Raw genomic sequence first — 15,353 nt, forward strand, 5'->3', positions numbered from 1 at the left:
GTCCTTTAATAGAAAAATAACCATTTTGCCTTCAAGGGTTATGTTTTTCACTTTAATAGTTGTGTTTGCTTTTAATCAGAGAGAGGAATTAGTATGCGTTACTCTTGGCTGGCTGCAGACTCACAATGTGAGGAGCTCTTTGTTTCTGCTGTTTGTGTGTGACTTGCATTCCAAACAACAAGCCTAGCAAAAGTTATTACATTCCCCTTTCCTAAGCCTTCTATGGGAGACGACCAATCCATAGAGTAGGATATGTACAGCCTCTTTGATATTGGTCTTTATTAAAATTTGAATGTAGGAATGGACAATGTAGTGATGTGCACTGCTGAATGTATATCTTAGCAAGTGTTTCTGTCTTATAAGTCATCAAAAATACCCCAGTAGACGTATTATGAGCCACATTCATGTCCAGATCTTATTTCAAGATATTAAAGTTGGGGTTGGTAATCAGATTTAGATACACTTTTTGTTATACTGGTTAAAATGATCTTTATTTCCTGATGGCAATCAATACATAATGTGTTCTTAAAAAAGAGTGAAGAAAAGCTGCTATCTACAGCCGGAGTAAACCTGGGAAAACACCAACCAATCACCGTTTTTGGGTCCCAAAATTTTAAACCAATTAAATCCCGAACATTGCTTTTCATTACAGTTAATAAAGATTACTGAATATAAATATAAATTTAATATACCAAAACATATTTTTTTTTCAGGTGCTACATTCACACTTCTTCTCTTGACGTCTGAGTAAAGTTCACTTCCGGGTCACTCAAGTTTCGCCAGATGAAAAGGTCGAAATCATTTTCCCCATTTTTCATTTGAGCACAAAAATGGAAAGCCGAAATAGAGCTGTTATTAGTGTTTTCTTTTCCGTTTTAGAAATGAATATTGAGAAAACAAGTCGTTTTCTCTTTTTTTTCATTTTTGGTTTTATTTTGAAAATCAAATGAACGAATGATACACTGATTACACTAGAGTAAGTTCATTCATTTATTGCACGTGGGGAAGCGAGGTCTGGTGGGTTTTAATACAGGGCATATAAACTTAAAGGAGCAATAATAGTAATAATATTAACGGGAGTTCTAAGCAGAGACTGTATAAATAATGGACGTAGTGGGGTACTGGTGGCCTAGCGGTCTAAGCACCCCACATACAGAGGCTACAGCCCTCATCGCAGGGGTCGACAGTTCAATTCCAGGCTGCGAGCATTTCCTGCATGGGTTCCCCTGCTCTCTACACCCTACATTTCATGTCTCTCTTCAGCTGTCCTATCAAATAAAGGCAAAAGCCCCAAAAATATAACTTTTAAAAAAAAATGGACGTAGTATCCGTGACGTCACCCATCTGTTCCTGAGCGCTGTTTTGATCAAATCGGCCGCGGCAGCCATATTGGAAATGCTGAACTCAACCAGGCATAGTGTGACATAAAGGGGCGGAGTTTGAGCCTCCTAGCCAACAGCTATGTGTTTCCATCCAGGAGTCAAGGAAGTCATGTCCTTATTTGGGCAAAAACTCGTAATCTTAATATTATCTGAACCGTCGTATTACAGAAAAATTCACACACACTCATACAGTGTGTGCCGATATAGAGATTAGCTACGTAGGGCCAAGCTGTTTTTTGAACCAGGCTGTAAACATGTTTATTAATGCTGTAAAGATCGTCTTCTTTGAATGGGTGTGTATGTGGTTTCTGGTGTTTCTGCAGCCAGCCTCAAGTGGATGCTCAATGAATTGCAGTTTATAACACTTCCGCATTGGCTTCATATTTTGAGACCGGAGGTTGCCGCTTGGTTCTAAGAGAAGAACCCAGGGCGCTGTAACTCTGACTAGTTGCACTACAAAAGCAATTTCAGTAAATATTTCACCTTGTCACTACGAAGAATATGGATTCCAAGAGCAGCACTAATAAGAAAGTGAATAACACAGAACAATGAATACGTATTGTATCATTCATTCATAAGCCTGGTGCTGTATCAGCTTCCCCAGCCTGGGTCAGGAACGGCCAAAAAAATATTTTAATTTAGTACAATAATTTGAGGTTCTGCTTCTGTCTCTTGTATCCTTGATTTTGAGCATTTCTGAATCCAATACTCACTTTAACTGCAATCAGAAAGTTCACATGTTTTTCCTGGAGCTTTCTAAAGTCAGTTTGGAAAATGGAGGAAACTATTGTTTAAAAAAGACAGGCAGGTTGCAGAAAGGAGGCTTATAAAAACATAAATCACACTTTAAATAAATGAATGTAAAAAAGGCAGATGGCTGCTCACTAATGAGTCTTGTTTTGCTCTAAGTTCCTTCCTATGACAGGAAAGTTTTGCTCACTTATGGTGAGTTACTTTTGGGTCTCCATGTAAAGCAAATTCAGTTTAGGTTAGTAGGAAATGTTTAAGAAGATGGGATTTAATTGAATGTGTACATTTATTGGACCACAGTGCAGGCTGTAACAGACTGAATAATTTACTTTATGAAATTTGTACATTAGACATTAGAAACAGATACAAATTAAAGATCTTTTGAAGATGAAAGTTTGTGAAAGAATGAATATAATGATAAGTCCTGTAAAAATCAATACTTTTGTTTAACAGTGTGCTGATGCCAATCATTGACTGTATAATATTGTGTACTGTGTGACTCCATCTCCTCCCGTTGTGAGATGTGAAGTCAAAATGCCACCTCGATGGGCACTGACATATTGTGCTGGTGCAGCCACAAGACTGACGTTACTAAAACACACATTTAACTCACACAGCAGACAGATTTTAGTGTGGGTATGAAGTGAGGGTTTGTATGATGACTGTGTAAAAACATGTAGTCTCAGTGTGTTTCTGAAGAGGAGTTATGAATACCGAAGATGACAGTCACCATGATGGAAATGAGATGTAAGGACCAAAAGCATTTCATTTTCCTGGCTGTAGAAATGTTTAATTCTACTCTAAATATAGATCTCATTCTGGCTCTGATGGGGTCTCCATAGGTTTTTGAGCTGTCCTCAAGCTGACAATCAAGGATCTACAGTTTCTGCACTTCTGTATTAGCTTCATTTTTCAACACTGAAGGTTGCTGCTTGGGTTTGACATGCCAGAGATTTCATTATGATTTGGGAGTTTACTTGAGCTGCACTCTTTACAGCTTCAGTTTTGTTTGGCCTTGTTTTATGATTTCCTCTCACACTCATATTTATTGGGTCCATTCAGCTTTCATCTAACTATTCAGCTTCCTAAATGACATCTCTAGGATGTTGGCATCTGTTTGTTCTCCTTTGTGATTTTTTTCAGTGCCCTTTAAAGATATTGTACTGACGTTTTCAGAATGGCCACTGTAGTGTCATGATTTCAGGTAAAGCAATCAATCTATGGCTACAAGACAATAGTTGTAAATTATATTTGGGTATTTGAGGTTTTGTAATGTTGAACTTGTCTTTCATGTAGACAAGAAACTGTAAGCCATAGCACAAATTTCATATGATGAATTATGGCTCCACTCTGAGATTTACAAAAGACACTAAAGACGCCCCTTGGCTGAGAATTTCCCCTGAATTAGTTTCCTCTTTAGCTGCCTCTTTCAGTGTGTGCCATAGACTGTATAAACAATGAACATAGTATCCGTGACATCACCCATCTGTTTCTGAAGCGCTGTTTTGAAGCTAATTGTCAGCAGGAAATGCTGAACTCAACCTAATGTCTGTCGAGCTATGAGTGCCGATCAAGAAATGAGCTATCCAGACTACATTTTTTTTTTATACTCAGCACACCTGGCCAAGGTGGCCCAGGAGTGCTGAGTAACCTTGATTGAGGTGCTGCAACCACAAGTAAGACACCTCCAGAATAACACCAACAGACTCTGGCCCTACAGGGGAATCACAGCACATATAAGTAAATAAATTGAATCTAATTTTTATAAGTTTTCTAAACAATGTACATCGAACCCAAATTCTTCTTCACCCGCAGTGTCTCATATATATATATATATATATATATATATATAATATATGTGTGTTTTGTAAGATATGCTTATTTTTTATCTCTGTAATTTGATTTCAATTTCAATTTCAATTTTAATTGCTAATAACTTTTTAATAATTGGTACCTTATAGGCTCTTGTTTGCTTTATATATTTATTTATTTATTAATTAACTTTTTTTTTGCACTCGCGTCTACTTTGCTACTGTGACACTTGAATTTCCCAGTTGTGGGACGAGTAAAGGACTATCTTTATATATATATTTGCTGATAAAGCAAACACATTATCAAAGAGGTATTAAATGAAAGGACCCTTCTTCATATGAATCAGACATTTGTACATGTAGGTCGGGTGAACACACATTTTAAACAGAGACTGATAAAAAAGTAATGATATAGGTGACCATATGAAATCAAATTAATTTCATTTTGTAGTCAATATTCAGGCACACCTCTATATCTCCCAGTTTCAATATGTAGTAGTAATGTACCACATCTTAACTGCACATAGTGGTCATTTTCAAGTTATATGAAAGGATTGACTTTAGTGGCTTGTGCTAAGAAGAGAGCTCTGTGGTGTTGCAAACTGCAAACAGAGAAAATGGAAAATCAGAGCATGAGACAACAGTCATGCACACATGTTGAATCTAATGAGAAAATGTATAGTGTTCAGGACGTTATAGGGGATTGTAACCCCGAAAAGGTGAGCAGGACCCTGATGCATGTCTCACCCTGGAGTGGAACTTTAGGAATCAATAATTTCACACCATTTATTGATTTTGAAAACTCAACAGAGCTTTGTAATAAAGAAACTATTTCACTCAGTGCGAAGGCGTCGATGCATTGTGTTCAGCCCCTGTTCGTCCTCAGAGTCATTACCTCATGTGAGAGTGACCCACATTCTGGCTGCAACCCTCCAGTGATAAATCACCAGCCAATAAATATGTACACAGCATAATGAAACACATTGAACAATTTGAATAAACACAGTAGCAACAAATTATGATTTCAGCAAAACAATTACAGCGTGCAAGGTTGAATGAGGGTCACCTTCTCAAAACTTTATATTAGTTTGAGCAACTGGAGACACCCAAGATTAAACACATATAGGCCACAAGACCTGAGCATGAGCTGCTTCTGTTCTCCCCTTAAAGTTCCCAGTGTGTGTGGAGGGCATAGACTGTATAAATAATGGACGTAGTAGCCGCAACATCACCCATCTGTTTCTGAAGCGCTGTTTTGAAGCCAATCGTCGGTGGGAGCCATATTGGAAATGCAGAATGCAACCTAACTGCTGTCGAGGTAGTGTGAGGTAAAGAGGCGGGCTTTGAGCCTCCAAGCCAACAGCTGCAGTGTTCCCGCCTGTCAATCAAGTCAGCTGTGCCTCTCGTAATGGAAAACTCGTAATCTTAATATCTTTGAAATCTATCCCGTTAAAAAACAATTCCCCCCCCCCCTCGTACAGTGTGTGCCGATGGAGAAATTAGCTATCCAGACTACACTCGTCTTTTGAACCAGGCTGTAAACATGTTTATTTCTGCTGTAAAGATCAGCTTTTTTGAATTGCTGTGTATGTGGTTCCCTGTAGTTCCGGAGCCAGCCTCAAGTGGACACTCGATGAACTGCAGTTTATAACACTTCCGCATTGGCTTCAATTCTCACGGCGGGAGCTTGCCGCTTGGTGGAGGGTTGCTGATAAGTAGAGATGGCATAATAAGGCATCTATTAGTGGACACATGCATGTTCCTTTGCCTGCAGAGCACTAATCACCATCAAATTCAGGTCTGTGATGTGTCGTCAAATTGACTTTTGTCCTATTGGGAATTCTTGTATTTTTGCATCCCAGTTTGACAGAACTTTAAGCAACATTTCCTGAGCAGGCAGAGGAATGAGGATGTGCCAAAACTATTTAGCTTTCTGACTGCAAAGAAATAGGCTGAAAATGTTGTATTTATTGCATACGCTCACTATGATCCATTTATGTCTGGATCATAGTTTCTAGTTTCTTAAAATGAGCTGAATGACATGATACAGTTGACCCTGTCTATAAGCCCCTCTGGATTAGGATGTATTGCTAAAAGTCAATTTATCATACTGAGTTGTTAAATTCATAAGAGGCAAGAAGTCACATTGCTTTTTTACTGCTTTAATGAGTTCATTCTTTATGGCTCATTACATTTTATTTTACAGTTCAAGTCCTTGACTTGGAATGACAAATAGACATTTAAAAACAATAAATATGGGGTGGAGTTCGTTGGCCAATAGTAGGGAAAGTCAACATGCATAAAAAGTATATTTTGGGGAATAAAGCTTATATAAAAATAATTGCCAAACTACAGGAAACTAATCCAACAAACCTGGCTCAGTATGACTTCAAACTGGAACTTTGGGTGATTACACATGCAGTATGTAACATATATTACAGTTAGTGTGATTTGTGTAGCAGTGCATGTTGTTTTTTTTATGAACAAATCAATATCAAGTCAGTGAATTAGTGGACTGCAGAGCAAATCTCAAGAGATGTGAAATATGGGCGTATAGAGTCATTAACACTTATGAATGTAAAGCAGAATATTTCTCATAACGAGCATAGTTTGTTTTTATTTCCCAGAGTAATTTAAGGTGAAGGAAATATGCATGAGACATTCATACAGGCACGTAATCTGCATTTGCACACTATTATTTAATCATGAGAAGAGGATAGATTAACACATCATCTGCACATGTCTGCAGCTCCAAAAGGCTGCAGCATCACAGGCAGTCTGTCACAGGAAGCATCTGGGGGAACCAAACCATCCCTGCAGTGGGACTGTTTACTCTAAAATGAAGTCACACACCTAGAAGCCCCGGCAAAGACACACACGCCATTGAACACATTCACTCACACACCACCCAGGGAGCGGAGCAGGAGCCAAATTGCTCTGCTCCGCTCAACTTTAATTGGGGGTAAAATCAGGTGGCTGTGAGAGCGCCTGGTTAAAAAGCGCTGCCCCAGTGGATTCTAAATATAATTAATACTTCATCACAGAGCCTTGAAATGAGCCACAGTTCTCCAACTAAGCAACCTTGGAGCTGTCCAGCACTTTAACTGGCTGTTCGAGAAGCAACTGAGGGCTGGAAAATAGAAAGATAGATGAGGGGAAGGGATTGACATGGCAGAGAGCGATGAAGAATATACTTCATAGTTGAAAGAGAGGTACGGTAAGAAATTACAAGCGATGGTTGCTTTGTCTTTTTTGTCAAAGTCCATGTCTAAAATAGTTTATTTCTGTATTAAGTGGAGAAGGAGTGTGGGGCATAATTTTAGCCACCCACTTCTCCTTTCTCCTCACATCCCTCTCTCTCTGTCTCTCCCTCTCTCTCCCCTCTGTATCCCTGCCCTTCTCATCTCAGTCCTCTGTTTACGTGGCAGCGGTGGCAGAGGAAGATGGAGGGGAGAAAATTATGCTCAGTGGGACACTTGAAGGAAACAGTTTGAAATTGAAATGAGGAAGACCCACACACCACCCTATCCCTCTTAAAATGGCCTTCGGACTTATTATCTCTCTCCTTCCCTGCCTTCCTCCCTGTCATTCACACACACACATGCACACACACACACAGAAGTGTGTGAAAATTGTTATATGATGGACGTGGGCTGGCATCAGAGCCAATCCAAAACAGGACTGTTTTCATCACTAGATCTGAGGATGGAGAGAAAACGGCTTGTTGTCTAAACATGAGACGAGTGATTTCTTCTTTCTCCCTCATCGTTGCTTCTCATCCATAAATTCTCTCTCTTTCTTCCTCAGTGTCCTCACATTACTTTGTCACAAGACACTTTTCCTCAATGAGATGTCCTTCAGGAGCTTGTGTGTGTGTGTGTGTGTGTGTGTGTGTGTGTGTGTGTGTGTGTGTATGAGTGTGTGTGTCTTTAAGCACTGACAGCAGGGCATGATTGTGCAAGTCAACAAATTGCGAGTTAAAATGTCAGCTCTCCCAGAACACTGCCTCATTTAGATTTTATTTTAGGACCATGGCAATAGCACAGATTATAATTATCTTCACCCAGAGTGCTTTGTGATCATATGACAGTAAATCATAAGCAGAATGGATTAAACTGTAGTGCAGGGGTGGATATTATTTGTTAAGTTTTGGGCATTCTTATTAATATTTTTACTGATGAGCGAGGTTTTCTTGAGATATTAAGAACAGAAAAACAATACAAATGTCTGTTTCCAACAGGAGGATTATTTCCTTTCCCTGTGTGCTAACCTCAGGGGAGTACATCTGGCTTATTGGCCAACTGGCAAAATTGGTGTATTGATCCAGCCTGTTACCAACCAAGTAAAAGCTTTTCTTTCTTCTGTCCCAATTAGCTCCACAACAAAAGGCTTGGACTTGAGTCCGTTCAGCATATGTTTTTCCGTTTATTAGCGATGGTATCTCCCCGTGGAGACTTTTCATTTGATTTGCTGAGGTTTCAAATGTGTGCTGCCACTGGTCGAAAACAACAAACATGAATTACAGGTGACATATCATGCAAAATGGACTTTTTAATGGTTCTCTACCTGAAATATGTTTCCCTGGCATGTCTACAAACCCCCCGAGAATGAAAAGAATCCATTCTGCCCCTGTTCTGATTTCTCCACCTTTCTGTAAATGTGTGTGAAACCAGCCGTTTCAGACTTCAGTGTTTTTGTTACGTAACAACAATATCCGGTCTGTCACGGAGTCAGAGCTCGGACCTTGTTCAGCCCATAGACTGTATAAAATAATACTGAATCCCCCCTCCATTTTTCATTACCTGCACAAATGTGTGCTAACAAGGAGCTTAGGAGGGAGGCATGCTAGTTGTAGGCTGTCTTAATAAACACAAAGGTCGGTTTTACTCCCCACGTCTGCAGATTTGAAGATCTAGTGGATGATTTTTATTTGTCATGGATAAGTGCTAGCGCTAATTAGCATAGCTACATAGCTACATGTCGTAGCTGTAGCTGTGTACCAAGATACACGTCAACATACTGACAAATAAAACAACAAGAAACACTAAATCTGTGACCAATCCTTCAGAAAGGTCCTGCTGCCTTTCTGGCAGAGGTCGGTTTTACTCCCCACGTCTGCAGATTTGAAGATCTAGTGGATGATTTTTATTTGTCATGGATAAGTGCTAGCGCTAGTTAGCATAGCCACATAGCTACATGTTCGTAGCTGTGTACCAAGACACACGTCGACATACTGATAAATAAAACAACAAGAAACACTAAATCTGTGACCAATCCTTCAGAAAGGTCCTGCTACAGGCGCCTCTCCGTCAGGATCAGAATCTGGATCAGATTCAGAGGGTTGAAGTAACGTGATCTCTGAGCAGCCGTGTATATTCAGCCAACATGTAAACATTAGATCAACGTGCTGGACAGCCGAGGCACATCCACTTCCTGAGGGGGCGTGATCAGAGAGAAAACAGAAGAGAAGAGGGCTTTTCAGGCAGACCAAAATCTGATTTCAAAGTGTTTTTTTGAGCATAAACTTTAAAGACATGTTTTGGGGACCTCTTAGACCAATATATATTGATGAAAAAAGCGTGATATGTCCCCTTTAAGTTGTGTAACTGAAAACACGGAGTACTACACTGTATCATTCTGTGTACCCTTTTAGAGCAGAGATAAATAGATTCAGTTTTCTTCTGGAAAAAGAGATTGTCCTATGAGAAAACAGTTCTGAGGAAGGTTTCGTGAAAAATCTCCCCAAGAAGTTTGTCTGTTGGCTTTGGGAGATGTAACACTTCAAAATCTAGTTTGGGATACAATCAGTGCCAAAACCTAAATACTTTTCAGCACATGGAGACATCTGGCTCGACTACAAAGTGAGTCCAATTTACCCTGGATATCTTTTGGTTAATTGGCTTCACTACCTCTGACAGAGGAGCTTGTGCAAAACGGTCCCATGAAGCTTGTTATCATGGTGATAAGTCAAACCAGAGTTACTGTGAGAGCAACACATGACCAACAACCTATCCAGTTACTAACATGACTGGGTCTAATGTCAGCATATCATCGTATTCTACAAACAAGGAGTAAAACTATTGGAGAACTATGAAGACACATGATCAAGACTAAAATCAACAAAGCTGTGTTTGCAGTGAAAGAACTGACAGATAAGAACAAACTCAGTGTGCAAAGACTTATTATATCACTTTCACAAAAGATCTGAAAACAGTAACTCCAGTTTGTTCCCTGAAACTGATTTGTTGTTCCAATCTATTTTTGTGTTTGACAGTTTTAGATGTTATATTTCAGCTGCAGCTCCAACATCAAAGGGAGCAGTAAAGGGATGATACACTTGAGAATCTGACCACAACATATCCCTAAATATTCCAATTTCTACACACTACTTCTTTAACCTGAAACCATAAATGCATTCTCATGATTGTACAAGGCTGTGAAGGAAATTCATCATCATTAAAACTTGATTTAATAAAGAGACAAAATGATTTATAAATAAAGTCTCAGGAATAAGTTCTGCTACCATTTAGAGACGGAAACAAAAAGAAAATTGGGGTTACTAAATTGACATCGGTGAAAAGTAAGAAAAATAATTCTCAGACATTGTGAATGTATTCAAATCATGGTTTATGATGATTCATTTGATTAAACGTTCCTTTGGTGTGAGTTGACGGTGAGTTCAGTGGTGTACTCAGGGGAGAGGGGGGGGGGCAAGTTGGTGATCCCCCTGGTGCCCTCATGTCCAAAAGAAACCGTGCTAAAGTGCCTTCCCTGGATTTCACTGTAGTAGGGTGGCGGACTGAAAAGTTTTGGAGTCCCTGACAAAGAACATGTTTAGGGCCCTATGCGGACTGAATCACAGAATTGACCAATAAAAACAGAATCTACTGTTAAACGCGGAATATTGCAAAAAATTGACATAATGTGAGTGAAATGCTGTCATCACGAGGAGATGGGAACGTTTGTCTGGGGAAATGTTTCTGGGGACCGATCATTCGTGGCACCACCCATGCATCTCCTAACAAACACTCACCTGCCCCCTCCTGAAATAAACAACATGTCGAAGCGGCCACCAGAAACACCAGCTAAATCTGTAAAAACACTACAAAACTCATCTCTTACTCTAAAACACAGAGCTGAACAGTTCCCAAATGACTTCTGTGTGCCAGGTGACATGCTTTTAGAAAATTCTGCCAACATAATGACTGGAAACATAAAAATACGTGTGATGACCACTTGTCGTCCAAAAGCAATGTGAAAACCATAGACTGTATAAAATATGGACGTAGTATCCGTGACGTCACCCATCTGTTCCTGAGAGATGTTTTGAAGTCAATCGACGGCGGCAGCCATATTGGAAATGCGGAACTTAACCAACAGCTGTGTTTTCCCAACTGGGAGTCATGTCAGCCATGTCCTTATTTGGGCAAAGACTCAGAATCTTAATATCTTCTGAACCTTCACGTTAGAAAAAACACTGTGTTAAGCTAGATTCATGATCCTCATACTGAATGTTCTTCTTCCCTTCTATAGGTCTTCCAGGGCCTCCTCTGTGTTTTCTTTAACCTTGGTGATGGGGACTACAACCTTACCCTGCCCACTTATCGTCTCGATAACGGTGAATGGCACGAGGTCTCCCTGGATCGGCATGACAATGAGATGACGCTGCGACTAGACGGTGGCGGGGGTCAGAGAGAGGTCACGGGATTGAGGGGCCGAAGCAGAGAAATCATCATAGACCCCACTGTGGTGATGTTGGGAAACAGCTTTCCCTCTGGAATCAACAAGAGCTTTCAGGGTAGGTGATTCAGTTTGTATAACTAATAATAAAACCTGCAAGTGCATTTTTTATGTTAATTAACCTTTGGCAAAAACTGTGAATACATCACACGACATTTTCTGCTATCACAGGATTATTCTCATAGAGGCTTTCCAAACATCAGGTGTCAAGGACAGGTTTTATGAGTTGGATGTACAGTCATGGCCAAAAGTTTTGAGAATGACACAAATATTACATTTTCACAAAGTCTGCTGCTTCAGGGTTTTTAGGTGTTTTTGTCAGATGTTTCTATGGTATAATGAAATACAATTAGAAGCATTTCATAAGTATCAAAAGCTTTTATTGAGAATTACACAGAATTCATGCAATAAGTCAATATTTGCAGTGTTGACCCTTCTTTTTCAAGACCTCTGCAATTCTCCCTGGCATGCTGTCAATCAACTTCTGGACCAAATCCTGACTGATGGCAGTCCATTCTTGCATAATCAATGCTTGGAGTTTGTCAGAATTTGTGGGTTTTGGATTGTCCACCCGCCTCTTGAGGATTGACCACAAGTTCTCAATGGGATTAAGATCTGGGGAGTTTCCTGGCCAAGGGCCCAAAATCTTAATGTTTTGTTCCCCAAGCCATTTTGTTATGACTTTCGCTTTATGGCAAGGTGCTCCATCATGCTGGAAAAGGAATTCTTCATCACCAAACTGCCCTTGGATGGTTGGGAGAAGTTGCTCTCGGAGGACGTTCTGGTACCATTCTTTATTCATGGCTGTGTTTTTAGGCAAGATTGTGAGAGAGCCCACTCCCTTGACCGAAAAGCAACCCCACACATGAATGGTCTCAGGATGCTTCACTGTTGGCAAGAGACAGGACTGATGGTAGCGCTCACCTCGTCTTCTCCGAACAAGCCTTCCTCCAGATGCCCCAAACAATGGGAAAGGGGATTCATCAGAGAAAATGACTTTACCCCAGTCCTCAGCAGTCCAGTCCCTGTACCTTCTGCAGAATATCAGTCTGTCCCTGATGTTTTTACTGGAGAGAAGTGGCTTCTTTGCTGCCCTCCTTGACACCAGGCCTTCCTCCAAAAGTCTTCGCCTCACTGTGCGTGCAGATGCACTCGCACCTGCCTGCTGCCATTCCTGAGCAAGCTCTGCACTGGTGGTGGCCCGATCCCGCAGATGTAACACCTTCAGGAGACGGTCCTGGTGCTTGCTGGACTTTCTTGGGCGCCCTGGAGCCTGTTTGGCAACAATTGAACCTCTCTCCTGAAGTTCTTGATAATTCGATAGACGGTTGACTGAGGTGCAATCTTACTCGCTGCTATAGACTTCCCTGTTAGGCCCTTTTTGTGCAATGCAATGATGGCTGCACGTGTTTCCTTGCAGGTAACCATGGCTAACAGATGAGGAACAATGGTGTCATGCACCATCTTCCTTTTAAAGTGTCCAGTCACTCAATCATGACAGATTGATCGCCAGCCTTGTCCTCATCCACACCCACACCTGTGTTAATGTGTGTGACACCTGTGTGTCATTGAAATTATGTTAGCTGGTCCTTTTGTGGCAGGGCTGAAATGCAGTGGAAATGTGTTTTTGGTGATAAAGTTCATTTTCAAGGCAAAGAGGGACTTTGCAATTAATTGTAGTTGAGCTGATCACTCCTCATAACATTCTGGAGTATATGCAAATTGCCATTATAAAAACTGAAACAGCAGACTTTGTGAAAATGAATAGTTGTGTCATTCTCAAAACTTTTGGCCATGACTGTACTAGGAATTTAATACTAAGCTCTATGCAGCTCTTTCCTGGGTCCATGTTCTTTCACTTCACACTTTGTAGATGTTAAGAAAGTCTGCATGGGAGCAACTGTTGCAGATGGAGGCTGAAGGACAACTTGTTAAAAGGACATTGCACACATTTTTTATAGCCTAGCACAATGTTTGTGCAATATCTTGACAAAACCTCCCGGTTCCTTTCATGCACCTCTGACCAATTGCCCAAAAGTGGACAGTGGCTGGACTGTTGCAGTCTCTCTTTGTGCTCTCCTGTTCTGTTTCTTTGCAGAAATGCACTGAAACCCTGAACTCTTCAAGAAAGAGCTGCATGCGAAAAGGCAGATGCCCGAATAAATTTAACCTGACGTTAGATACACCTTACCCTGCAAAACCCTGCTACAAAATCTGTGTGATGTCTGGCTGAGCTGATGTTTGAACAAAGCAGGAAATTGTCTGGAAAATTTGTAGCTATCAAGTGAAAACATTGATGACTGTCACACCGTGCAGCTGCTTTTTTGCTTTTTGCATATTTCTTGCTTTAAACTCCTTTTACTATAATTCAACATCTAAATATGTCTCAGCATCGAGGCAAAAACAGTCGTCATTACAGTGGGTTCCATTCCTCTCAGAGTCTCTACCCAGGTGCCACCCCACACTGAACCCAATTAGAGCTTAGTCAGTGGATGAAACTGGATCAGACACAGACAAGCTGTATAGTACTGTGTGTGAGTGAAAGGGCAACTCTTGACAATGTCCTAACCTGATTTTACATTCCTTGTCCAAAATGTATGTGTGTAACTGCTTTGTAGTTTGAACTTCATAGGGCTGCGAGTACACAGGGTGCTGTGAGCAGGTGGGGTAGGCTCTGAGGAGCGATGGGCTCCAAATTGTTCAGTCTGCACAGTGTGATCAAAGGGTCAATGTGACACCTGTAAGAAGTTTCATTCCCTCCACAGATGTATCCAATGGGAGGTGAATCATCCTCTGTGTGAAGCATGTTTTTCATTTGGATATATACTAAAGCTTTGGAGAGGTATTTGATTCTGTTATGTTATTTTACACAGGAGATGGCGCTCCAAGAACCAAGCAACTGCTTCACTAAAGGAAGCATGCTGGGATTAACACGGACCAGGCTAGTAGAGCTGCTCTTTAAAGCTGCTGTGCCTCATCAGGTTTTAATTAGGGATGCACCGAAAATTCGGCCACCGAAAATTTCCGGCCAAAAGTGCATTTTCGGTTTTCGTCCGAAAGACTTTTATCACCAAACAACACGGCCGAAACAGAATGTAGTGATGACGCAATCAAAAACCACGGCCAGTACGCGCTTGTCTGGATAAGGGCCAACATGTCTGCATCCGTTCTTCCTTTAATTGCAGCACTAAAGCGTCTAAACAGAGAGGTTGAGACGGACCACGGAGTGAAAACAATGAAAAGTACACTCTTAGAGTCTGTCAGCACATGTTTCACTGAGATCTATTCAGATCCTCTGCACTTCGTCACGACTGTACTTGACCCGCCTTATAAGGGTCATTACTTGGATGTGGGATAAAGCAGCATGCACCAGTAATGATCAAGGCTGAGATGGATGCAGAGAACCCGCTTTCCTTGACTTTACTGAGGTTAGTACACAGTAGGGATGCAGCCGGGAGCGCAACCGGGTCATAATCAGTCCGTAGGCGGAGAAAAAAAGGGCTCATGGAGACCTGTCACTCAGCCACAGCCTCCAGCTGAGCGTCTCCGCTGTGCACAACACCTTCAGTCAGCTGATTCACATTGAAACATGCTTTAAACGTAAAACACCTCCCTGATAGCTGAACCAAATATGAGACCACGTGATGTTTGTTCCATGTGATAGAAGATC

The 15,353-nt window shown here is 40.9% G+C and overlaps 1 protein-coding gene across 1 annotated transcript in view; it reads left to right on the plus strand.

The window, feature by feature from the left end:
* Positions 1–15,353, plus strand: part of si:ch211-186j3.6 (neural-cadherin) — a 351,776-nt gene that overhangs the window by 279,802 nt on the left and 56,621 nt on the right. The window contains exon 33 of the mRNA XM_034679695.1: positions 11,477–11,741. Coding sequence (XP_034535586.1) covers positions 11,477–11,741 — 265 coding nt within the window. The remainder of the gene's footprint in view (positions 1–11,476; positions 11,742–15,353) is intronic.

This window comes from Notolabrus celidotus, chromosome 3 (genome assembly GCF_009762535.1).
Source record: "Notolabrus celidotus isolate fNotCel1 chromosome 3, fNotCel1.pri, whole genome shotgun sequence".
Lineage (NCBI taxonomy): Eukaryota > Metazoa > Chordata > Actinopteri > Labriformes > Labridae > Notolabrus > Notolabrus celidotus.